Source organism: Lentinula edodes, assembly GCF_021015755.1.
Source record: "Lentinula edodes strain Le(Bin) 0899 ss11 chromosome Unknown C8R40scaffold_27, whole genome shotgun sequence".
NCBI classification, from domain to species: domain Eukaryota; kingdom Fungi; phylum Basidiomycota; class Agaricomycetes; order Agaricales; family Omphalotaceae; genus Lentinula; species Lentinula edodes.
This window is the reverse complement of record NW_025764333.1, coordinates 549697-570190: the sequence shown is the minus strand read 5'-3', so window position 1 is coordinate 570190 and position 20494 is coordinate 549697. Positions and strand designations below refer to the sequence as shown.

Sequence of the window (20494 nt, the reverse complement as noted above, 5' to 3'; positions counted from 1 at the left end):
TAAATCCATGTTCGAGCATCGCACCCACAGACAGTAAGTTCACCGGAGCATCGGGGGCATACAAACAGTCGTGCATTTCTGTAAGACCTGGGTCAAAATAGGTCTTAGGGTAGGTTTGGTATATGAAGTTTTATGTTGTAGTGTGCTAGGAGCAGGCTGGAGCTCGAAGGGAGCTACGAGAACCGCGACCGAGGACGGGAATGACCTAGTAGTGCCTGGAACGACGAGATGATGACCCTTGAGGGGGTTCCTAGGAGGTCCAGGGAGGTCCCTAAGGCATAGGGAGGTTAAGGAAGAGTGCGGGACCGTACGGTATTGCGTAGTAGGAGTTGTACTCGCTAGAACGTCAATATAGGATCGAGTAGGTCGTATATGCAACTGGGTCTCGAGAGTGTAAGCTCCCGAGAAGGGATATACCAGGGAGGGTAGGTCCCTGGGGGCTGAGCTTGAGGATGGACGTCCTCGAGTGTGGGAGGTGGTAACGGAGAAGCAATACGTAGTTCGACGTGAGGGGTAGCTTCGACGTTACCTAGATCGAGGTCCCGAAGCTTACGAAGTAGCTAGGGAGCTCTGGGAGGTTTGGGGAAGGGTAGTTCACCAAAGCGGGTAGGCGTTGGGGAGCTTTAGTAATGTTCGAGGGAGCTCGGAGACTCACTCGGAAGGCTTAGACTTGAAGTGAAAGCGTATATTCGATCATATAGACGATCAGAGAGACAATAGACAGAAGTAGAGAGAAACAGAGGTAGAGAAACAGAGAGTAAAGAGAAATCCGTATGGTTAGCAGGTACAAAGGGACAGGGACTGGACCTATGCAAAAGGGTGTGTGTTCAAAATATACCAAGCTGGGGCTTCAGGACATTGCGGCGTTACTTAAATAGGTACGGGAAGTGAACAAGAGAACATCTGGAGGCATGAGGTAGCTAATCGGAGGGAGGGAGGTAATCGAGATTAATACTTAAAGGGGTTATCGGCTAGAGGGCTTTCGTACGCGTTTCGGGGTGAAGGACGTTTGGGTAGCTGCGTCAGAAATACTTGGGGAGGTGTCTGGTGGTACTTGGGGAGGTGCAGAGGACATACAGGAGGTGGGTAGGACGTATGGCAACGTGTGGTGGATACTGGGACTGGTCTGGTTGTAGCCAGGGCATGACAATTTCCAAAAGTAGTTTGTTGTCTGATCCCTCGATTCGCATCTCAAAGTAGCATGTTCCCGAAGCTTTAGTTGATAAAATACCCGAGTTAGCTGTCTGTACTGCGAAAGCTCCATCTTCATCGAATGTGAAGAAGAATCTTTGGTCATTGATGATATGGTTCGTACAAGCAGAGTCCAAAAGCGTCTGAGTCCTTTGGATGATGGATGACAATGCAAGTGGGGTTTCGATGTCGAGGTAGGGTATAGGCGATGGCGAACTAGTGAAAGAAGACAATAATGCCGCAAAAGGTTTAAGACGTCGCGCAGGGTAAGTGGGAACGAACGATTGTATTAGTGGTCGGGATAACATTAGTTACAGGATTTACATTATCCACAGGTTCAATCTTGGAAGTAGTGTTCAAGTGGGAGAAGTAACTGTTGCAACATAAGCAGATGGTTTATTATTCAGTTTTGAAACATTCGGTGAGTCCTTTGGTTTCTGTGGTTCTGGTGGCTTATCTGACGTTCCATTATTTCCGTTACACTGGAAACGGTGATTATATGCTCCACCCCCAGAGTCGGCCAGGTCGAGAAGTTCCCTGTTAGATATAAATACTGCCTGTACGCTACTGTAGTTCCTCAGTTTAATTATCAACTTAGATCTCTCTTCTAACTTAGCTCTTCTCTAAGTCTTCAGGCTCAACGCCTTGGAGTACTCTCTACTATAACCTTAGGACTTAGACGTTCTCTGGTTCGCTCCTCGTCACTGGCGATACCGCCGCTCTGACCTGGCTGCTTCTCAGTTCCTCCCTTCTCTACTCTCGATCTCCGGGGACTAACGGCGTAACGGCGGTGTTGTTAATAACTTCACTACTGTCCCACTCGTCTTCCGCACTTAGACACCTTGTAGCTTTGGCACGGTTACACGGTGTACATGATCTTAACAAAATTCTTCTTCGAGCATGTTAAGATCATGTACACCGTGTAACCGTGCCAAAGCCACAAGGTGTCTAAGTGCGGAAGACGAGTGGGACAGTAGTGAAGTTATTAACAACACTGCCGTTACGCCGTTAGTCCCCGGAGATCGAGAGTAGAGAAGGGATGAACTGAGGAGCAGCCAAGCCGGAGCGGCGGTATCGCCGGTGACGAGGAGCGAACCAGAGAACGTCTAAGTCCTAAGGTTATAGTAGAGAGTACTCCAAGGCGTTGAGCCTGAAGACTTAGAGAAGAGCTAAGTTAGAAGAGAGATCTAAGTTGATAATTAAACTGAGGAACTACAGTAGCGTACAGGCAGTATTTATATCTACGGATCGGCGCATCGGTGCGGAGCGCCAGACTAACTACTAGGAGCTATACGAGTAGTACCTGCAGGGTAAAGTAAAAGACAATAAGAAGGGACTAGAATGAAAGGGTATGTGTAGCGAGAAAGAACAATAAGAGTAAGATTACAATAAGAAGTAGATCTTCGGAATACCGAGCGGCGGAATGGAGGCCCGAGGCATGGACTTGACAGAGCATTTGTTTGAGATAGACATAGCGTGGACCCGAAGGTAATTTCGATATGTATTTTGAAAGCAGAGTATCCCATGGAATATTGTATCCATAGTTGCATAATGTGGTAAGCGTGGAACTCCATTTGAGATTGAATTTTTCGATGTCCATGCCGTGGATTTGGGAATTGAGAAGTTCATCCTGAATACGTAGACATGCCTTCCTATCAGGAGCAGCTTGATATGCCGCTTTAAGTCTGAGATATATTTGTCGTGCGGTACGTCGTTCGCCACGGTCATTGATCATAGGAGGAAGATGGTTTCGTGCTTTATCCGACAAACGGGCAGTCAGAATCGAAGAAGTCCATTCATCATTTTTATCCCATTTGAGACGAGCCTCAAGTTCCTTCCGTGTTGGTTGAGACGAAAGATTAGGTCGAACTAAGGGTGTATTCCATTCGGTCCAAGGAGTCCCAGGAGATGGGTCATCACATATGTGGCCTAGAACGAAGCCATCTGCAACTGCCTGCCATACACCTTCATTCCATTTCACCCATGATTTTTGGTCTTTCAGAGAATCGGCATCCTTAATTGTTGCGAGAAACGTCGCATGGATAGAGGAGTATTCGATTTTGAATTTGGGAGTCTCCGAACGTGGTTGTTCGGGAGGTGGTTGAAAACTCTGGTATACAGGGTATGGAGTGTAGTAGAAAGGGTAGTGGTGGTCCGGCGGTGCTCGGATTGGTGGTTGAACCCATTGTTGCGGTGATATGTTAGACTGATTAGGGGACGTATGATGGTATTCCTGCGGGAATTCGGACATAATCGCCGGTGCACTCTGTATTTCAGGAAGGATTTGGGCCGATGCAGAGATATGGTCGAGGTTTACAACACGGTGAGGTCGCGGTTGATGCATTATGCAAGATGGTGTTCGTTCAGCTAGATTATCCATTCGTGATCCAACTCGAGACGGAAGGCGTACAGATGCCGGCGGGACCGAGACAGGTGATCGTCCAAAGCTTATAGGTAAAAATGGAGGAGAATGCAGTGGAGTGTATGATTCAGGAATGAAAGATGATGGTTCAGGTGCAGAAGGTAGAGGACGACGATAATTAAACATACTCGGATTGGTAAAGGTATGAGTCAAGTTGTGAAAAGTAGGTACGATACGATTTTGCCAAGTTTCGGAAACGGAATGAGGGAATGTTGGTACAGAGGGAAAAGAAGAGAGAGATTGAACATTGTTATGATGAAGTGGAGAAGTGTTAGGATGAGGAGAAGAATGAACCGAATGAGGAGGAGAAAAATTCGAGATCATTTGTCCCGGTCCCGGATCCATCGGTGACGTGGCATGAGAATGTGGACGCATATATGCGGGTGAATGTTGGACGGGACGAACTGGCATAGAGACCGGTGTTTGGTAAGGGAACGTTTGGGTCCGAGGTGGATTGCGGTGAACTGGTGCCGTGAGATCCATTCAGGATCCCAGATCGTCAGTATTCATGCACGGCAACAAATATTGTTTCCGTAGATTGATGATCTCGTCAAGCAATAAGGAACACGACAGGCAAGAGAAAGATTGTTGAGCTGTTGGCTGTATATAGCCACGAAATTGGTTCTATTCGTTGATCGTATATAAAAAGAATCCTAGGGAAAACCCATAACCTCTTGGATGTCAATCCTATACGAAGAACAAAAGAGCCTGAGTTGTAGAACCAGTGAGGATCTAAACAGCTCGGATTATACCTATATGAAGAACAAAAGAGCTAAACAGCTATTAGTATCTACAGTGTAGGTATAATGAAGAAGAAAATGGACTTACCCTCAGTTGTAGAACCAGTGAGGATCTAAACAGCTGAGGGAAAGGAACGTGCGAAATACGATGTAAATAGTGTGAAGTCACGTGTAAACGAAATGAGTCGGCCTGAGAAAGGAAAGTATAAAGTACTTCCAACAGGGCCCTGCCGTTCACCGGCACTACTTCGTTATACTTGTCTATATCGGTCAAGATCTGGTGGATAAGGCCAACTTCCCCCCTACGAAAACAGACAAAACATTTTTGTAAGGAGCCTTACCTAAAGGTTCGGCAATTATCTTATCTTTGTCTTATCTAACATTTTATCAATCCACATGTAAGCGGAAGAGGTGATGGAGATTCAGATCGGGTACACGATTCTCACGACCCCCCCCCAATGAATAGAGAGTCCAGGCAGGGTCTATTTGTAGAACTGTCTCAAACGCCCTTCAAGCTCACATATACCTTCCAGACTGTACCTAAGTAGTTGGATATCATCAATAAGTGACACAAACACAGGTATTCGAAGATTTCGAACAAGTTTTATGGCCTCTCGAACCGTCATAGGATGCCGTGCAGCTCGGCTAGGGCTTGGTCAGGGCCTTTCGCGTGGCAACATAAGTACCCCCGATCTGAATCTCCCTCACCTCTTGTGTAAGCGCTATTTTGAGAACGTTTTCGGCGCGAGCCGTGCTCCGACCTGGGCTTCCGAGCCAAGTGCCTCATGTTTATATACCTCCACGACAAGTACACGAGGCAACTCTGCAGTCTTTGTGACTGTTATGTCGAACTCTATCTCAAGTAACATTACTATCTTTTCCCTGCAGGTGCAGTTGTAAAATCATCTTCCAACATTATTGCTTCGCCCATTGAACTCAAGCGAAATCAATGACTGCCTTGTATTCCCCTTCACATAATGGTCAGTTCAAAACAGCCTCGATGCGCCTTCAAAAAAAGATGCTAAATGATTTCCTAATCCATACATACATAAATTAGCTTCGCAGGATAGCCGATCAGGACCTTTGATATTCGAACCCGTAATACCCCAGGGTTCTCCTCGTTCTTCTGTTTTCGAAAATGGTGAGTGGATGCGATAGTTATGGATCAGACTCGTCTCAAATCACCAATCTGTCAAAGGAGTTCGCAGCGTTAGCCGCGCGTCTTTGCGCTCAAGGTCTCGATCCCCTGTAGCTCCCCCACCTCTTCCTCCTCCGCATTCCGCCCCCGTCATACCTAATACACCTAATTCGCCTCTCAGTTCCCCTCGGCTTTCCGTGAACGAAGGTATGGTTGCATCTGACTCGTACTATTGTACGTACTATAAACTCTTTTAACAATAAACGTCTTCTAGCCCGCCGCCTCAGTGCAAGTGCATCACCTCGTGCATTATCACCCGTCACTCCTGGGTCCCCCTCTGAAAACTTTCTTCATCCCGGATACCAACCAGCATTCATGTCATCACGATCGCGATCAGCCACCCCGGAAATATTCATACCACCTCTCGAGTCGTCAGATCCTACACCAGCGCCACCTACTACTGATCCCATACCAGTACAAGAACAGCCAGCGTATGCTGCCGCGCCTTTTTGGGGACAACCTTATAGTGGTGTCTCTTATCCGTATTTCAACTACTATCCGCCACAACCTTATCCGTACCATTCTACTCCCTACGTCGCGCCAGGTGTCGACATGTGGCCGCCACCGCCCATCAGCACACCATATGCTATGCCCCAATTCCCCCAGACTCTTGCGGCCTATGAGTATCCGACACCATTTAATATCTCCACGGCACATAACACGCCTTTTCCCAGCACTCCGATGTTTGCCATGGGACCCTCTACACCTTGGATCCCTACGACTCCATGGACAGTTGGGTCTCCTGCCGTTCGTGTCAACCCCAGGCTGGCTCCCGGGGGTCTTCGTTGGGATTTACTCCATCATCCCGACCAAGCACGTTATATCAACGACTTTGGTGCTCTCAAGGCACCCAAGTTCTCTGACAATGCGCTAACTATGGCGCCGCAGAGTAGCGGCGGTCCTCGTATGAAGGTTTCGAAAGTCGAGATCACTTCTTCATCTCATGCTGTACTCAATTATTGGATGTCAATCTGGGGCCCTATACCCTTACCGCATCATAAAGTGTTCGATGTCCTGTCAGCGGTATACAACTACCTTGCACAGCCGCTTACAGCCCAGGAGACGAAGCTGCTCTTAGATACACCTCAGAATGTCGGACATGCGCTCAGGGCCAAGGAGGCCCGCGCGAACGATAGCTGGGCTTTGGCATGTGTTATACTTCAGGAGGAGGGGTATCGAAGGATAGATGTGATTGGGGTTCACCGAGGGTTCGGTGGTATTTCTGTGGAGAAAATCACACCGACGGGTTTGCCTGCTGCTGCTGCTGAAGGGAACGATGAACCTGAGCAGGAAGCTGAGGTAGAACTTACGATAGCGCTCTCTCCGCTTCCGGGCGATGCGGATGAGAATTGGATGTAGTAGTGCAGGATGAACGATGATGATTTCAGGTTGAGGCTTTCGAACTGGTAGTATGAATCCTGTTTTGCTCCTGTTCATGCCTATTGTGTTTTTTTACCCCACAGGTTTATCTTAAATACATTTACTTGCTCATATAAATCGACTTTACTGGTAATTCAGAGATTTCTAACCCCCTCGCCCAATTTTGGGCTTTCGGGTATGGTCTTGCCTCAATCGCGGTCTGAGTTACTATTAGGTTCGTCTTCAAAACAATCTCTTCTGGGTTTTGCTGCCAGGGTGGCGTTACCGTCGTAGCTAAAACTAGAAGATTCATGATACAGAGTTATACAAAGATCAAACAGGAGCGGCCTGGGTGTGTAGTCGAGCCATTATCTGCTGTTTGAGAATGATACACGCCTCGAGGAGTAGAGTAGAGGAAAGGCTTGAAGACCTTGTTAATGAGAATTTTTGCCACCTCGTCTTTATATAGATGCGCACACTTGGCCTTCCAAAAAATTAGTTTGGCCACGGCATATTTGACTTGCAGCTTTTGCAATGATTAATTGATTCTTTTGTTCCAATTCCTTCAACTAGTTCTATCCAAGCCTATCTGGATACTAGAGGGAGGTGTCACAGCATGCGCAGCTGCTGTTCTAATCTAGCATGTTTCAATGAGCGCCGAGCCTTCGCGAACTTGGTGCATTTATTCTTGGAAACCAGCCGCCGTGTTTATGATCATCATTCTCTTTACAAAGGAGAGTCCAAGAGAGTAACTGCCAGGAGCCATTGTTTATCATGATATTGTACAACAAACGATATACACATATTCTGCATATTCTTTTTATTTTGTCTTTCTTTTTTGATGACTTGACGCGAAAGCGAACCGCGAATCCACAATTGACACTGTCACTGGGCCGTTCGAAGTTCTCAGTTTATCACGACGCCGCCGTTTGGATGAATCTACATTTCAAGAAGTGAGAATGATGTAGGAAGGAAAAGAAGAACGAATCAAGCATAAGAATCAAGAACAAAGAACAAATGGAGAAGTACGGAAAATACTATTTCTTACCATATTGCCAGAGATATAGCTTGAGTCTTCACTAGCCAGAAAAACGCAACACGTAGCAACTTCGACGGGCTGACCAGCTCTACCCATGGGAACTCCTCCGCCAGAGCTGAACTCTTCAACATTGGATTTCGAAAACGTTGATGGAACAAGTGGTGTCCAGATGGGTCCTGGGCAAATGGCTAGGAGGATTAGATATTGTTCAAGTCAAAATGAGTAACGGCGGATGTCAGGTTATATATGAACAAGGACAACACACCATTAACACGTATACCTTTTTCACCAACAACTTGGTTACTCAAACCTCTGGTGAAGCTCACAACAGCGCCCTTGGTCGACGTGTAATCGAGTAAATCGTCACGACCCACAAACGCGTTGATACTAGCCATATTCATGATACTACCCCCGCGAGGCATGTAGGGTAATGCAGCTTTGGTAATGTGGAAATACGAATGAATGTTCAACGCGAATGTGTCTTCCCATTGGGACGCCGTGAGCCCTGCCATTTGGGTATCGGCGTTTTCGAGTTGTTGGGCAGCGTTATTCACGAGAATGTCAAGTTGATTGGAAAAGCGAGAGAGGTGAGATTAGATAGCGTTGATACAGTTGGATTCGTTACGTAGATCTGCGGATACGAGGTGGATAGTTCTGGTGTTGTTGGTTTTTTGACGGCTATGGACGAGAAATTCAATGATGATGAAGATGCGGGTCTGTGCTCGAGGAACTTCACTTACATATAGTTCCTGGTATCCTCTGCGTCCTTCTCCTCGCCATCTTTGAATACAATGGTCATATCTGCGCCTTCCAACGCGAATAAGATTGCTGTTGCGCGACCAATTCCACTATCACCACCGCTGATCCACGCAACCTTTCCTTCAAGTTTCCCACTTCCTTTGTATAGTTTACCGTTAGCATACACGTCGTCTACAGGTTTTAAGTCATCAGGAAACCGATATTGTTTTCCTGGACGTTCTCCGGGTTGATTCTGAGCATCGACTTGACCTTTAGCTTTATCGGTTTCTTGAGAGTCAGGCGAGGCAGCAAGATATTTAACAAATATTTCTGCTGGGTATTGTGAGTCAGAGGGCATGATTGAATGAATTAGTAGAGAAAACGAACCGAGCTGCAGAGAACTAAGGATGATGACGTCATCCGACTCGCGTAAAATTAATTGTTCCGTTTTTGGAAATTCATTGACCATTCTCGGCCCGCTTATGGATTTGTTCCCCAGCGTTATGTTTCAACCCGGTTTCAGCTTAATTTTTGACTGCCACAATTTATCCTGGCCTTCCTAACTTGCTCTCTCTTGACTAAGCCTATCCTCTACATTGCAATAGCAGTCCAGATTTAGCGCTACATCTTATCAGCATATGCTCAGACATGCATACACCGTTAACACCTACACATCAGAATGGCCATGGACATCGCCATCATTCACCAGCTCGTCCAAATGGCAAACATTCTCATAGCGATCCTCCAACCCATGGCTTGCGAGCTCAACTCCATAACCTCTTGCCACGTCATTCTCTCTTCCACGCTCACATTCATATTCATCAAATCTCCAGCGTGCCTTTAGTTCACGGTGAATTTGCTGCACGTTGGAAATTCAAAAATGTTCAATCTCAGACCGGACTGCTGAAACGAGTCAAGGGAAAGCGTAGAGGAAGTCAGAAGGACGAAAAGGGAAAAGCCAAGGAGGTGGTGGATGAGGGTGATGATAGCTTTGGCAGTGGGGAAGCAGCCGCTGATCGTCATTCTTCATCTTCCAACTCCATTGTCGATGACCAAAATGTCAATATTCCAGCTGTGGTTGTTTCAGGATATATGTCGCCTACGGCTGCTCAGCCCAAGTCACCTTATCAGGAGCTACTAAATCCTCCGCGCGCCGACTTTTCACGAACCTCTTCTGCCTTAACATCTTCGTCTGCATCATATTCCCATTCCGGCTCTTCCGCGAATCTTCCGCAGAGCTTGAGTATAACCCCTATCACGAGCAACAGCGCTCCTCCAACCCCTAGCACCGCCGGTGTAGAAAGCTACTCGAATACCCGCGGTATGACTCCGTTTTACAAACTCAAGGACCATGCTGTCGTATGGGACCATGATCTTGATGTTATAATCAAGATGGATATTGACCGCGAAACATCTGAGCTTTTGCCGAACGAGTTCAAACTTGTTGTCATGCAGCGAGTCATCCCCGGCGACCCGGATGCACCGAGAAATCCCCGTCTTGGTGCGCTCTATCTGGATCTCAGTGAGTATGCTGGTGTAGGCAAAGAGGTGACGAGAACTTATCTTCTAAGGGATACTAAGATGAACGCTACAGTGAAAGTGTGTATGTCTTTTATCGTCACTTCAGCCCTTCTGAAATTATAATCACACAGCTCACAATTTATCTCGAGCACTCCGGTGGCGATACTAACTACATTGCCCCACTTCTACCCAAAGCCGAAATATTCAATGGAGTAGCAGATCTTCTGGATGACGACGTTTACATTACTCGACCTCGTGCGCTCGACCTTTGGGGTCCTTATCACAACCAACAAGAGTTGGAAATGGATTTACTCGGAGGTACGAGTATCCCTGAACTCCAGAGCGCCGCAGCTGAGAAGTCGAGGTCGAAATCTCGGGTCAGAGCCCGTTCCAAGTCCCGGTTAACGCACACTCGAATACCCAGTAATGGCAAAAATTCCATGATATCTGCTGAAGACATGAACAGCGACGCAGACTTCTACATCGACGAAGATGATTCTGATATCGAGGAATCAAGATACGAAGTCCCGTTCGATGTCTCTCGTCTTCCATTGGCTTACGGACCAAAGACCACGGAAATGCTTATCGAAGCGATTTTCAACCCCGTTCGCGTTACGCATCATGATTTGAAGGGCAACCCGTTCACATACTATGTCTCTCCCGAAGAGGTGAGGGAAGAACAGGCAAGGAAGCTTGAACGACTGCGAGACAAGGATAGGACTGTGCGCGCGCCTTACCTAGGGAATGAGTCCCCTTCACTGTATAGCGCCGACGATAACAGCAGTCACAGTGGGTATACGGAAAATAGCGAGGTTGGTAGAGGACGAAGTGGTATGAGAGGATGGTGGTCATCAAAGAAGAAAACGCCTGCTGCTGTGTCCTCGACACCAACGGGGTCGTCGCGACCTGGGACACCTGGGACACCGGTCGCAGTGCGTTAGTAATGCACCACCACAAGCCGTGTCTTGGCAAAGCCCCGGACAAAACCAACTATCCTTATCGGTTTTTATCCATTTCTTATATTTTAATGCAAATGCTTGCTGTCCGCCCATCTTTCACTATCTTTCACTGTACTATGCTTTTTGTACTACATATGCCTTTTACGACTTGTTCATGCCATACATACACATGCCTACAAATTCTTGCTTAATTTCTCGAAATTTCCGCTTTTCATTCGTCTGTCGTCAATGCTGATACACAATCATATTCTATCCTACAGTCCTACCTACAGTCTATAATTTATCCCCACATACATGTCTTTGGGTTCTTCTACTTGGGAATTTTTACTTATTCAAAGTTATAGATCGATTATCTCTAGTAGTCACTAGTGTTATGTTTTAGTATATTTTTTATTGTCCGTGAATACAATTCCGAGTTGTTTGCGAGAGAGGTCGACGTCGGACGACCTTCAAGGTTCAGAACATTTAACTTCAAGGCTCCAAATCTTCGTACGTTGTTAGTTTACTTGGAGATTCGGTTGAACTCAAAAGTGTGACAGGATGCACCCATGTATATTCATAATGCGACACACAGACGACATAGGAACATAGGACATGCTCATGAATACAGTATATGACCCTAAGCAGAGATCGTAACTTCGACTTCGACACCAGGCTCCAGACTGATACTAGTCTATTGAGGAGAATTTAGCATGCGTTTCTAATTAACTAGAGAAGGTACTGACAATTTGCTTGACGATCTCGCTGGAGGAATGCAGGTCAATCAGACGTTTGTGGACCTTGAGCTCGTACCGATCCCAAGTCTTGGAACCTTCACCACAAGGCTGAATGAGGTTGGGAAAGACAATCAATATCGTAGGACGCATCTCAGGCGAATGAGAAAAAACGACGCACAGTTTTACGGGTGGTAATCTTGAGCACCTTGGTAGGGAGACGAACGGGTCCTTTGACACGGAGCTGTTTGTCCTTGGCTCTGTTGATGAGATCCGTAGAGACTATAGCGTAGCGGATACTCAATCCGGAGGCCGTTGAACAATCTATGAATTTTACTCACACTTCTCGAGGCTCTTAACGTTGCTACTCGTCAAGGTGATCCTGATTTTGTGGATTTTGGCGGCAGCCACTGGGGCTCCGGTAGCATCGTATTCTTTTTCTCCTTTGGCGACGTAACTCATTGTTGGGGGAGTCAGAAGGTGACTAAAATAAGGGGACAAGATGTCAGTGACATTGTTCTCTCGTAGGGCGGGAAAGAATGCTCACCCAAAGTTTCTTGTTGTTGAAGATGCGGGGATGTGTACGCTGAATTTTTTTTGTGGACAATCAGAAATTAAGGTTCGTGATTGGATAATCAAGTCTCACGGTGCCACGAGCCCCTGCCCGGATTGCCGAATTGACTTAGTGGCAATTTACCTTTCAAAGAGTTTACCACCAGGCAGAATGGTGGGGACTCGTCGGACGAGCAAATTTCCTTCCACTACAGAGGATGAAGGTGGACCAAGTACCACCGAAGACTCCCATAACTCCTCCTTCATTGTCCCCATTCCAGAGGATTTCGACATCGAAGCCTTCACCAGCCTCATTCCCAACTTTGACATTCATTCACCGTCTCCAGAATCTCTTGTAAATCTTTACCAACTTCTGCTAGAGCAGTCGGGTGCTGTTGATGCTGCACAGCGCGATGTAGATGAGCTGCGGGCAGAATCAGAGCGGAAAGATGTCGAGCTTGATCAGGCTCTTCAGGACCGCGAGCAATCCTCGAAGGATTTGGAGCAGCAAGTTGAGCGGCTCCAGGAGGAGCTGACACAGGTCAAGCAGGAGAGAGACCATCTTTGTGTGTTGAATTTGCCTTTTCTTTATTTCAATTGGCTAATGCATTCTCTCATTGTTCCAGTGGCATCCCAAAACGAGCTGCAAACACGTATCACAGGTCTTGCTTCGTCGCAAACTACTTCTTCTCGGGAGGCGGAAGAACTTAAACATCGTCTGGAAGACGCAGAACGTGAGAAGCGGGATCTCATCAATGTTATAAGTCGTTTGAAGCAGGATGGATCCGAACGTGACGGTGAGCTCGGTTTTCTTCCCAATACGTTATACATCACCCTCATCGTGCATTAGACGAAATCAATACCTTGCGCTCGAATCTTAAGGAGGCCCGTGCAGAACATCAAGAGCTAGAATCAAAATTCAGGGAAATTCGTGCAACCGAAACATCCACAAAGGTCTGTCAATATACTGCTTCAGAGTATTCAATGATTGATTTATGTTCTCAGTTCAAACTCGATTCTCTGACGCAACAACTACAACTGGCACAATCCGAAGTCGAGCGCGTCAATGTAGAACTGACAACAAAGTCTGAAGAATATGGCAACTATCGGCGGACAAAACAAGCGGAACTGGTTGCACTTCAAGCCAGTCTCAACGACATGACGCAGAACCATAGCTCTTTACAGGCCAATCTGAAAGCTTTGCAGACATCTCATGCCTCTCAAACTCATCAATTAACACAAGCACTCACAAAAGTACAAGATCTCAATGGTCAAATTGCAGAGCAGGAGGCCACGTACTCTACTGAGACGAATTCTTTGCATCGTCTTGTCGAAGTGTTGGAGGCACGCGAGAAGCAGGCGAAGGACTTTGTCGAGAATATGGAACGGGATTGGGCCGAACTGGGTGAAAGGGCTGATGAGCGTGAGGCTAATCTCAAGGCCGACATTGAGAAGGAAAGGCGGGCCCGCGAGGAAGCAGAGAATAGAATTGAACAGTTGGAGAAGGTATTGGACAAAATGGGACGGGGTGAACTTCCGATTCCAGGCCGCGGTGCTGCTGGAACTCCCTCAAGACGAACCTCGGGTGTATTTGACGAAGTTCACGATGGTTTGGTGGGTCTCAGTCCAACAATTGCGATAGTCAGCAAGACCCAGAAGAGCGGCAAAAGTTTCACGGAAGTTTACGCGGATTACGTTCGGCTTCAGGATCTTTATGAAAAGAAGTGCATAGAGTCCAAAAACATGGAGGCAGCAATGGAAGATGTATTGGCCCAACTTGAAGAACGGGTAAGCGTCGCAGATCGTTATCGACCTATATTTAATGTCATTGTCATAGGCTCCTGTTCTTTCGCAGCAACGAATAGAATACGAACGACTTCAATCAGAAGCGTCGCAGCTTGCGTCCGAACTAGCTCAGGCCATCTCCGACCGCGACGTGCAATATCAAGCTGCGCAGGATAACGCACAAAAACTCCACAAATCGTCACGAGAGATTGATCTTTTGCAGCAACAGCTGGATGACCTTGGGCTCCAGGTTCGAGCACTACTGAAAGAAATTGGGCGTCGTGATGATCCAAATCTCCCGTCAGATGAAGAGCTAGAAAACGTCATCGCAGCGGAAGTCGTCGAGGATGTCATTACCAACAACCTTGTTCTGTTCCGTTCGATCGATGAAGTGCAGCTGCAGAATCAAAGACTTCTTCGAATTGTCCGCGGCATGGGTGAAAAGATGGAAGAGGCTGAGAAAAAACAGAAGGCGAAAATGGAGGCGGAGCAGGCCGAGGCAATCAGGGAGGCTCATGAAACAATGGAGAATCTCGCCGCCGAACTTGACCGACAAAAGAAACACAGCGACAATGTTATCCAGGCCTACGTGAAGGAGAGGGATGCACTTAAAGCGATTATTGCCCGGTCGAATCATAACGAAGGACACACTGGTATCCCAACCGACTCCAGCGAAATCGGTGTCTCAGACGCGTCGTCCAGCGTCGCGAAAGAGTTGGCTGAAATTCAGAGTCAGTTTGATACATATCGAACGGAGATGGGAGTCGACTCGGTGAAACTCAGGGAAGATAACATTGCTGCTCATAGAGAAATCGGACAGTTACAAGCTGCACTCGCCAAAGCGTCCGCTAAGAATGAAAATCAAATCGGTATGGCTTAAATCGTTGTGTCCTGTTTCAACAAGCAGTTGATCAATAGCATTCTGCAGAACGCCTTCGCATGCTTCAAGATCAAATCGGCCTTCAGAACCAGGAGCTGAATGATCTTACCAAGCGGAACCAGCAATTACTCGACCAATGGACTCGTGTTGACGTTGAGTGTGGTCGTGTCACAGAAGATTTGCATGTGACCTCTGGTCGTGTCGAACAACTTCGAAGTGAGTGTGCCAACCTACGCGCAGAGAAGGGTATTTGGGAGGTACGTTTGGTCCATTCCCACGTACGAAAAGTTGTCTTATCGACATTCAGAGTATTCAAAGTCGCCTAGTCGAAGAAAACAAGAGCTTGGCGTTGGAACGTTCTCACCTTTCCGCCTTGATGAGCAATGTTCAAAGGATGCATAGTGAATTAGAGCGATCCGGAGAGAACGACCGTCGTCGTCTAGAAAATCAACTCCAGCTAACCGAGAGCCAGTCGTGAGTTTCCTTCGCCATCAAGCAGGATTGGAAAGTATTCATCGCTTTCCTCATACAGGCAAGAATTGAGAAATCAAGTTACACAAGAACGCGAAGCCGTCAGAAACCTTTCGCTCCAGAAAGATATAGAGGTCAGAGATCTGCAAAATCGCCTCGACAAATCGGTACGTGTTTGAAGTACGACCTTCCAATGGGCGTCTCTCATATTACCGCTCAGACGCAAGAGTTGTCAAAGACTCGTGAAGCTCTAGCTATAGCTGAAACTAGCAAAGTGCACCTTGAGGAACGTGTTGGCGATCTTACCAAGCATATGAAAGGCAACGAAGAGAAGCTTGCAGTCTATGAACGCCGCAGCGGTGCCTACTCCTCCATGGAACAATCCGACCTGACTCGGGAGCAGCAGCTCGAGTCTGAAGTCGCAGGACTACGGTATTTGCAGTCTCCATACCTACCTTATTCAACACTCACTCTTTCTATCAGATCGGCCCTCAAAGTCGCAGAGTTTGACCTCACCCAAGCAAAAGGACATGTACAACAATTCCAGAGTATCAGCGAAGCGAATGAGACTGCCCTGACTGAATTCCAAAGCACTCATGAAGAATACATTGCCTCTACAGACGCACAAATTGCCAAGTCCGAGGTAGGTCGTTTATGGTATATGTAACCTCTCTCCCGTCACTCATACATTCGGTAGTCCGACAGACGAGTCCTTGAGGAAAGATTGCAAATTGTTCAAGCAGAACTTGCGGAATTGACCACGAAACACAACGACCTACAGAAACAATATGAAGATGATCGTGTTGCTTGGTCGAACGACAAGAAGACTCTCGAAGACACCATCGTAGACCTCAGTACCTCTGAAAACGACCGCAACTCCCATGAGAACGATGTTAAACAACAAGAACAACGGGCTAAGGTGATCTATCAAAAATTCTACGATACCGAAAGAACTAATCCTTTCCACTCAAGGTTGCCGAGGAACGTTATTCTAATGAAGTTCTCTCTCATGCGGAATCAATCAAGGCTCTCGATAACTTGAAAAAGCAACTAGCTTCTGTTCAGGCCACTATCAGGGATTACCAAGTTGCTGCCGAAACTGCAACGTCCAAGCTCGCCACCTCAGAAGGCAGCTGGCAGCAACAAAAACAGACGCTTGACAACGAGACGAAAGATCTGCGACAACGGTGAGTAATATCAATTGTTGATCGGTGTAATATCTTCCAATACTTTTCTAGGTGCAACGATCTGACAGAGCAAAACAACGTACTCCACCATCACCTTGAAACGGTCAGCTCTCAAGCAGCACGCATTCGGCAAGCAGCTGAAACAACAACGTCTACGAGCAGTGAAGCCGATGTGAATGATAGCTCCGACGTAAAACTTTCCGAGATGCGCTCTGTAGTTGCTTATCTCCGTAAAGAAAAAGAGATTGTGGACCTTCAGCTTGACCTCAGTAAACAGGAGAACACTCGTCTCAAATCCCAGATCGAGCATTTGTATCAAAATCTCAATGAAACGAGGCAGACTTTATCTGAGGTTTGTGCATCTTGAGTGGAATATGAAATTTTTCTGACAACCTTTAGGAACGAGAGAAAGCTGTAGAAGCTGCGACATCCGGTGCAAAGCACGAAGAACTAATCAAGAGGATCAACCAATTAAACATCTTACGGGAGAGTAATGCAACATTACGAGCAGATGGCGAAGCTCGAGCCAAACGTATTAAGGAATTGGAAACGAAGTTAGACCTTCTTGGAAACCAACTGGAACCTGCAAAAGAGGAGGCCCGTGTCGCTAAAGCTGAGCTTCAGGCCCGAGATACTCAAATCAAAAGGCTTGAAGAGGAGAACCGCAGATGGCAAGGACGCAATCAGCAATTGTTGACCAAGGTTTGCCATCATACCATTGCAGTCCATCGTGAGCTAACTGTCCAATAGTATGACCGTATCGATCCATCTGAGATGCAGGCCCTAAAGGATGAGATTGAGCGTCTCAAAGCCGAGAAGTCTTCATCAGAAAACGTTATCAAAGAACGAGAGGATGAGCTGAATCAGACCAAGTCCCGCGTAATTATTAATTTATTGAATTCTCATGTTCTCGACGAGTTTTCTAACTTTAGAAACAGGTCGAGGCACTTGAGAAAGCACTTGCCACTTACAAGGAAACATATGCGAAAAACATGAATAGCTTCAAATCGAAACTGGGTGAATTGAACGCTGTCAGGTCGAAGCTAACAACTGAGAAAAAGGAGCTCGAGGAAAAGGTTTCTGCTCTAGAAGGACAGACGCGTAATCTTGAGGCTACCCTTGATTCGTTGAAAACTGAAAAGGAATCGTCTGGCTCCGCTTCAGCTCTGCCAGACGGCGCTGCCGATCCGGATGTTGTATGTCTTTCTTCTTAAATGCATCTCCATCCTCTGACTCTAAACTAGGTGGCTTTACGTGCTGAACGCGACCTATTGCTGGCCGAAAAAGCCTCCTGGGCAGCTTCTCAGACTAATTCGGAAACGCTGTCATCTTGGGATACCGAGAAGGCTGCACTCATTGCAGCGCGGGAGCAGGCTGAAACGGCGTTGAAGGTACACCCTTACTTTTGCTACGTGGCTTGCGTTAATCTTAATCTAACAGACTGCCACTGAAAAGGCCGAGTCTGCGTCCAACACCGCCAAGAGCAATAAAGCTGCATTTGCAAGTCTTTTCGTCGCTTTCTGAAGGACTATTTCTAAAGATCATGATAGGAACGTCTTAATCAAAGATTACAGGCTCTCAACAAAGCTCGCGAGGAAGACGCGCACAAAGCCACTGCCGCACTGGAGGCAGCTGTGTCTGCCGCAGTTGCAAAAGTCAAGGACGAGTTGCAAACAAGGGAAATACCTCCAGACGACTTCGTGGCAAAGCATCAGGCCGAACTCAAAGCATTGGAAGTGCGTCTCATTGCTGCACACCAGGAAGAGCTCAAAAATGCTACCGGAAACAAGGGTTCGTCGACCTCCGGGTCTGAGATTGATGTTCAAGCGGCGGTCGCTGCGGCGATCGCTGCACACGACAAGGAGCGGGATGTGAAGATCGCGGAAGAGATATCGGCCGCTGTAGAGAGAGGAAGAATGGAAGCAGCGTCTAAGATGAAGCTGAGAGATTCACAGATCGTCCGAGTACAGACAAAATTGAAAGAATACGAAGCTCAAATCCAGACCTGGAAACAAGAAGGAATTTTACCGAAAGATGCAAAGGTAGCCCCACTTTCTGGCAAAGCCCCGCCGCCCCCGAGCCCTTCTACATCTTCCAATCTTTCCACCCCCGTAACACCCTCTACAGCACCTGCCCCTACCACCGCTTCTGCAAATGCGTCCCTTCCCCGAAAGCCTTCCGTCCCGTCCGCTACCCCCTCTTCTTCTACCATTGTATCGACCCCTCCTGGGATCGGTCGTGGGCGAGGGGGTCCTTCGGCCGTCGTCCGTGGTGCCATTCGAGGTGCTGCACGTGGTGCTCCAGGTACTGGAAGGGGTGCTAAGCCCTCACAGCCTTTGAGTGGTGGAATCACAATTCAAGGTGCTGCCAAACGACCTGCCCCTGAATCCGCAGCGGATGATACTCTTGCAAAACGGTTGAAACCAGCCGCTGGGAATCCCGTGACTCTGAGGCGGCCACCTCCTCCTGGCCAGTAGTTTTATTCTTGAACTATGCTCTCTGTATTCCTATGTTTTCCAACTGACTCAAAACCCATGTGTAAACCATCAACCATCTGTACTATGTAATCACTTCATCGATCCTGTTCATATACTTACTCATAATCATTGCTTATAGCAAGGTTTCAATTTCATAAGGTTCAATTGTGATCTCATTTTCTTCGTTTGAGGTACTTAAATGTACCCCGTTTAAGACACCTACCTTGCTTCTCACTTGCTTGATGTTCTTTCATCAGTCGGACTTTAGACTTCATGAAATTTGTAGGCTGCACTTCACACAAAAGATAAGAAATGAATGCTTATTTCAGTAGACTCTAAGCGAAGGTAGAAGCAGGAGACTTGTGGCACTAGGGAACTTATGGGATAGAAACAGGAATAGTTTATGAATACTTCAGACTAGTTTATGAAGGTACAATAAGTAAGTAATTGGTAATTACAGAGCAGAGGGGAACCATTTGTAGTGGGGAACAATCCTGTAAGCAAGCGGAAAAACTTAGGGACAATGCAGTATCATATGGCGAGAGGTTATTATTGGTAGAGTGCAGGGTTGGAGTCGGATTCACCATTGGATGAAAGGAAAGTAAAAGGGCTGCATCCGGAACGGGGTCACATGATTGCCTTATAGCACAAAAGAGATGCGCCGTTGGAGCGGACAGAGACAACCACTGTGGGGATGAGCCAATGTCTTCGCAGTGAAAATGAAGAGAAAATGCAAGGATTTTTACCAAAATTCGTCAAAAATCCTGAGCACGAATTTTAAAACTTTTCGTGTGGCGATTATTGTGAAGCTATCGTGAATTTGGCGGGGGGCCGTGCTTATTTTGAATTATCTTTTCATAATTTTACCATAACATCAGCTCAATTCCTTCAAGATATCTGCTGCCATATTTTTGTACATAACCTCGAGATAAAACCCACATTTTCGCCTCGAGGAAATCGGCTCATCCCCGCAGTGAACTTTAAAGGGAAATTTTGCACAGGCGCTCGAGGTTATGGATGTCCAATGACCATTGCAAGCAAAGTGATATGATGTTCATCACAAGAAACAGCATTAGTACCATTGTCGAAACTCAAACCATTCAACCGCAAAGCTTTTCTATTGAGAAAGTGCAATGGAAGTTCACTCAGTAGTAGCAAGTAAAGTTAGAAGATGAATCAGATGTCCATCCCTATAGATGCTACATCTATCTATCTATCAGAACAGCCCACACGTTTCAAGTACATTTAGGTAATCAATTAAT

General features: G+C 46.8%; 6 protein-coding genes across 6 annotated transcripts; 3 read left to right on the top strand and 3 right to left on the bottom strand.

Annotated features, from left to right (window-relative positions):
* Positions 1-2527: 2527 nt before the first annotated feature.
* Positions 2528-4096, bottom strand: C8R40DRAFT_1172918 (uncharacterized protein; the record flags this gene model as incomplete). Its single annotated transcript, XM_046231935.1, has 1 exon — positions 2528-4096. The coding sequence occupies one exon, from the start codon at positions 4094-4096 to the stop codon at positions 2528-2530; it is 1569 nt and encodes a 522-aa protein (XP_046084381.1).
* Positions 4097-5055: 959 nt separating this feature from the next.
* On the top strand, positions 5056-7332 carry C8R40DRAFT_1114687 (uncharacterized protein). The gene is made up of 4 exons (XM_046228524.1): positions 5056-5333; positions 5411-5494; positions 5552-5698; positions 5766-7332. Exons 1-4 carry the CDS (start codon positions 5303-5305, stop codon positions 6908-6910), a joined length of 1407 nt encoding a protein of 468 aa, XP_046084380.1. The 5' UTR covers positions 5056-5302; the 3' UTR covers positions 6911-7332.
* Positions 7333-7816: 484 nt separating this feature from the next.
* Positions 7817-9156, bottom strand: C8R40DRAFT_1161854 (NAD-P-binding protein; the record flags this gene model as incomplete). Its single annotated transcript, XM_046230177.1, has 6 exons — positions 7817-7849; positions 7959-8137; positions 8215-8454; positions 8560-8627; positions 8690-8963; positions 9075-9156. The coding sequence occupies 6 exons, from the start codon at positions 9154-9156 to the stop codon at positions 7817-7819; spliced, it is 876 nt and encodes a 291-aa protein (XP_046084379.1).
* A 179-nt stretch (positions 9157-9335) lies between these two features.
* On the top strand, positions 9336-11149 carry C8R40DRAFT_1172914 (uncharacterized protein; the record flags this gene model as incomplete). Its single annotated transcript, XM_046231934.1, has 2 exons — positions 9336-10286; positions 10340-11149. 2 exons carry the CDS (start codon positions 9336-9338, stop codon positions 11147-11149), a joined length of 1761 nt encoding a protein of 586 aa, XP_046084378.1.
* Positions 11150-11786: 637 nt separating this feature from the next.
* C8R40DRAFT_1050642 (40S ribosomal protein S20) lies at positions 11787-12342 on the bottom strand (the record flags this gene model as incomplete). Its single annotated transcript, XM_046224645.1, has 4 exons — positions 11787-11840; positions 11893-11991; positions 12062-12162; positions 12222-12342. 4 exons carry the CDS (start codon positions 12340-12342, stop codon positions 11787-11789), a joined length of 375 nt encoding a protein of 124 aa, XP_046084377.1.
* A 262-nt stretch (positions 12343-12604) lies between these two features.
* C8R40DRAFT_1172912 (uncharacterized protein) lies at positions 12605-19232 on the top strand (the record flags this gene model as incomplete). Its single annotated transcript, XM_046231933.1, has 19 exons — positions 12605-12998; positions 13059-13229; positions 13283-13386; positions 13438-14220; positions 14270-15086; positions 15146-15354; positions 15405-15571; positions 15630-15735; positions 15789-16000; positions 16052-16211; positions 16266-16487; positions 16541-16755; positions 16807-17107; positions 17155-17457; positions 17506-17634; positions 17694-17951; positions 18000-18146; positions 18196-18267; positions 18330-19232. 19 exons carry the CDS (start codon positions 12605-12607, stop codon positions 19230-19232), a joined length of 5673 nt encoding a protein of 1890 aa, XP_046084376.1.
* Positions 19233-20494: the final 1262 nt, after the last annotated feature.

Bases quoted from the DNA above. Each gene is read 5' to 3' on its own strand.
- C8R40DRAFT_1114687 (XM_046228524.1), top strand. From the start codon at position 5,303: ATGACTGCCTTGTATTCCCCTTCACATAATG. The intron at 5,495-5,551 runs GTGAGTGGATGC...AATCTGTCAAAG, and splicing joins TTCTTCTGTTTTCGAAAATG to GAGTTCGCAGCGTTAGCCGC. The intron at 5,699-5,765 runs GTATGGTTGCAT...AACGTCTTCTAG, and splicing joins TCGGCTTTCCGTGAACGAAG to CCCGCCGCCTCAGTGCAAGT.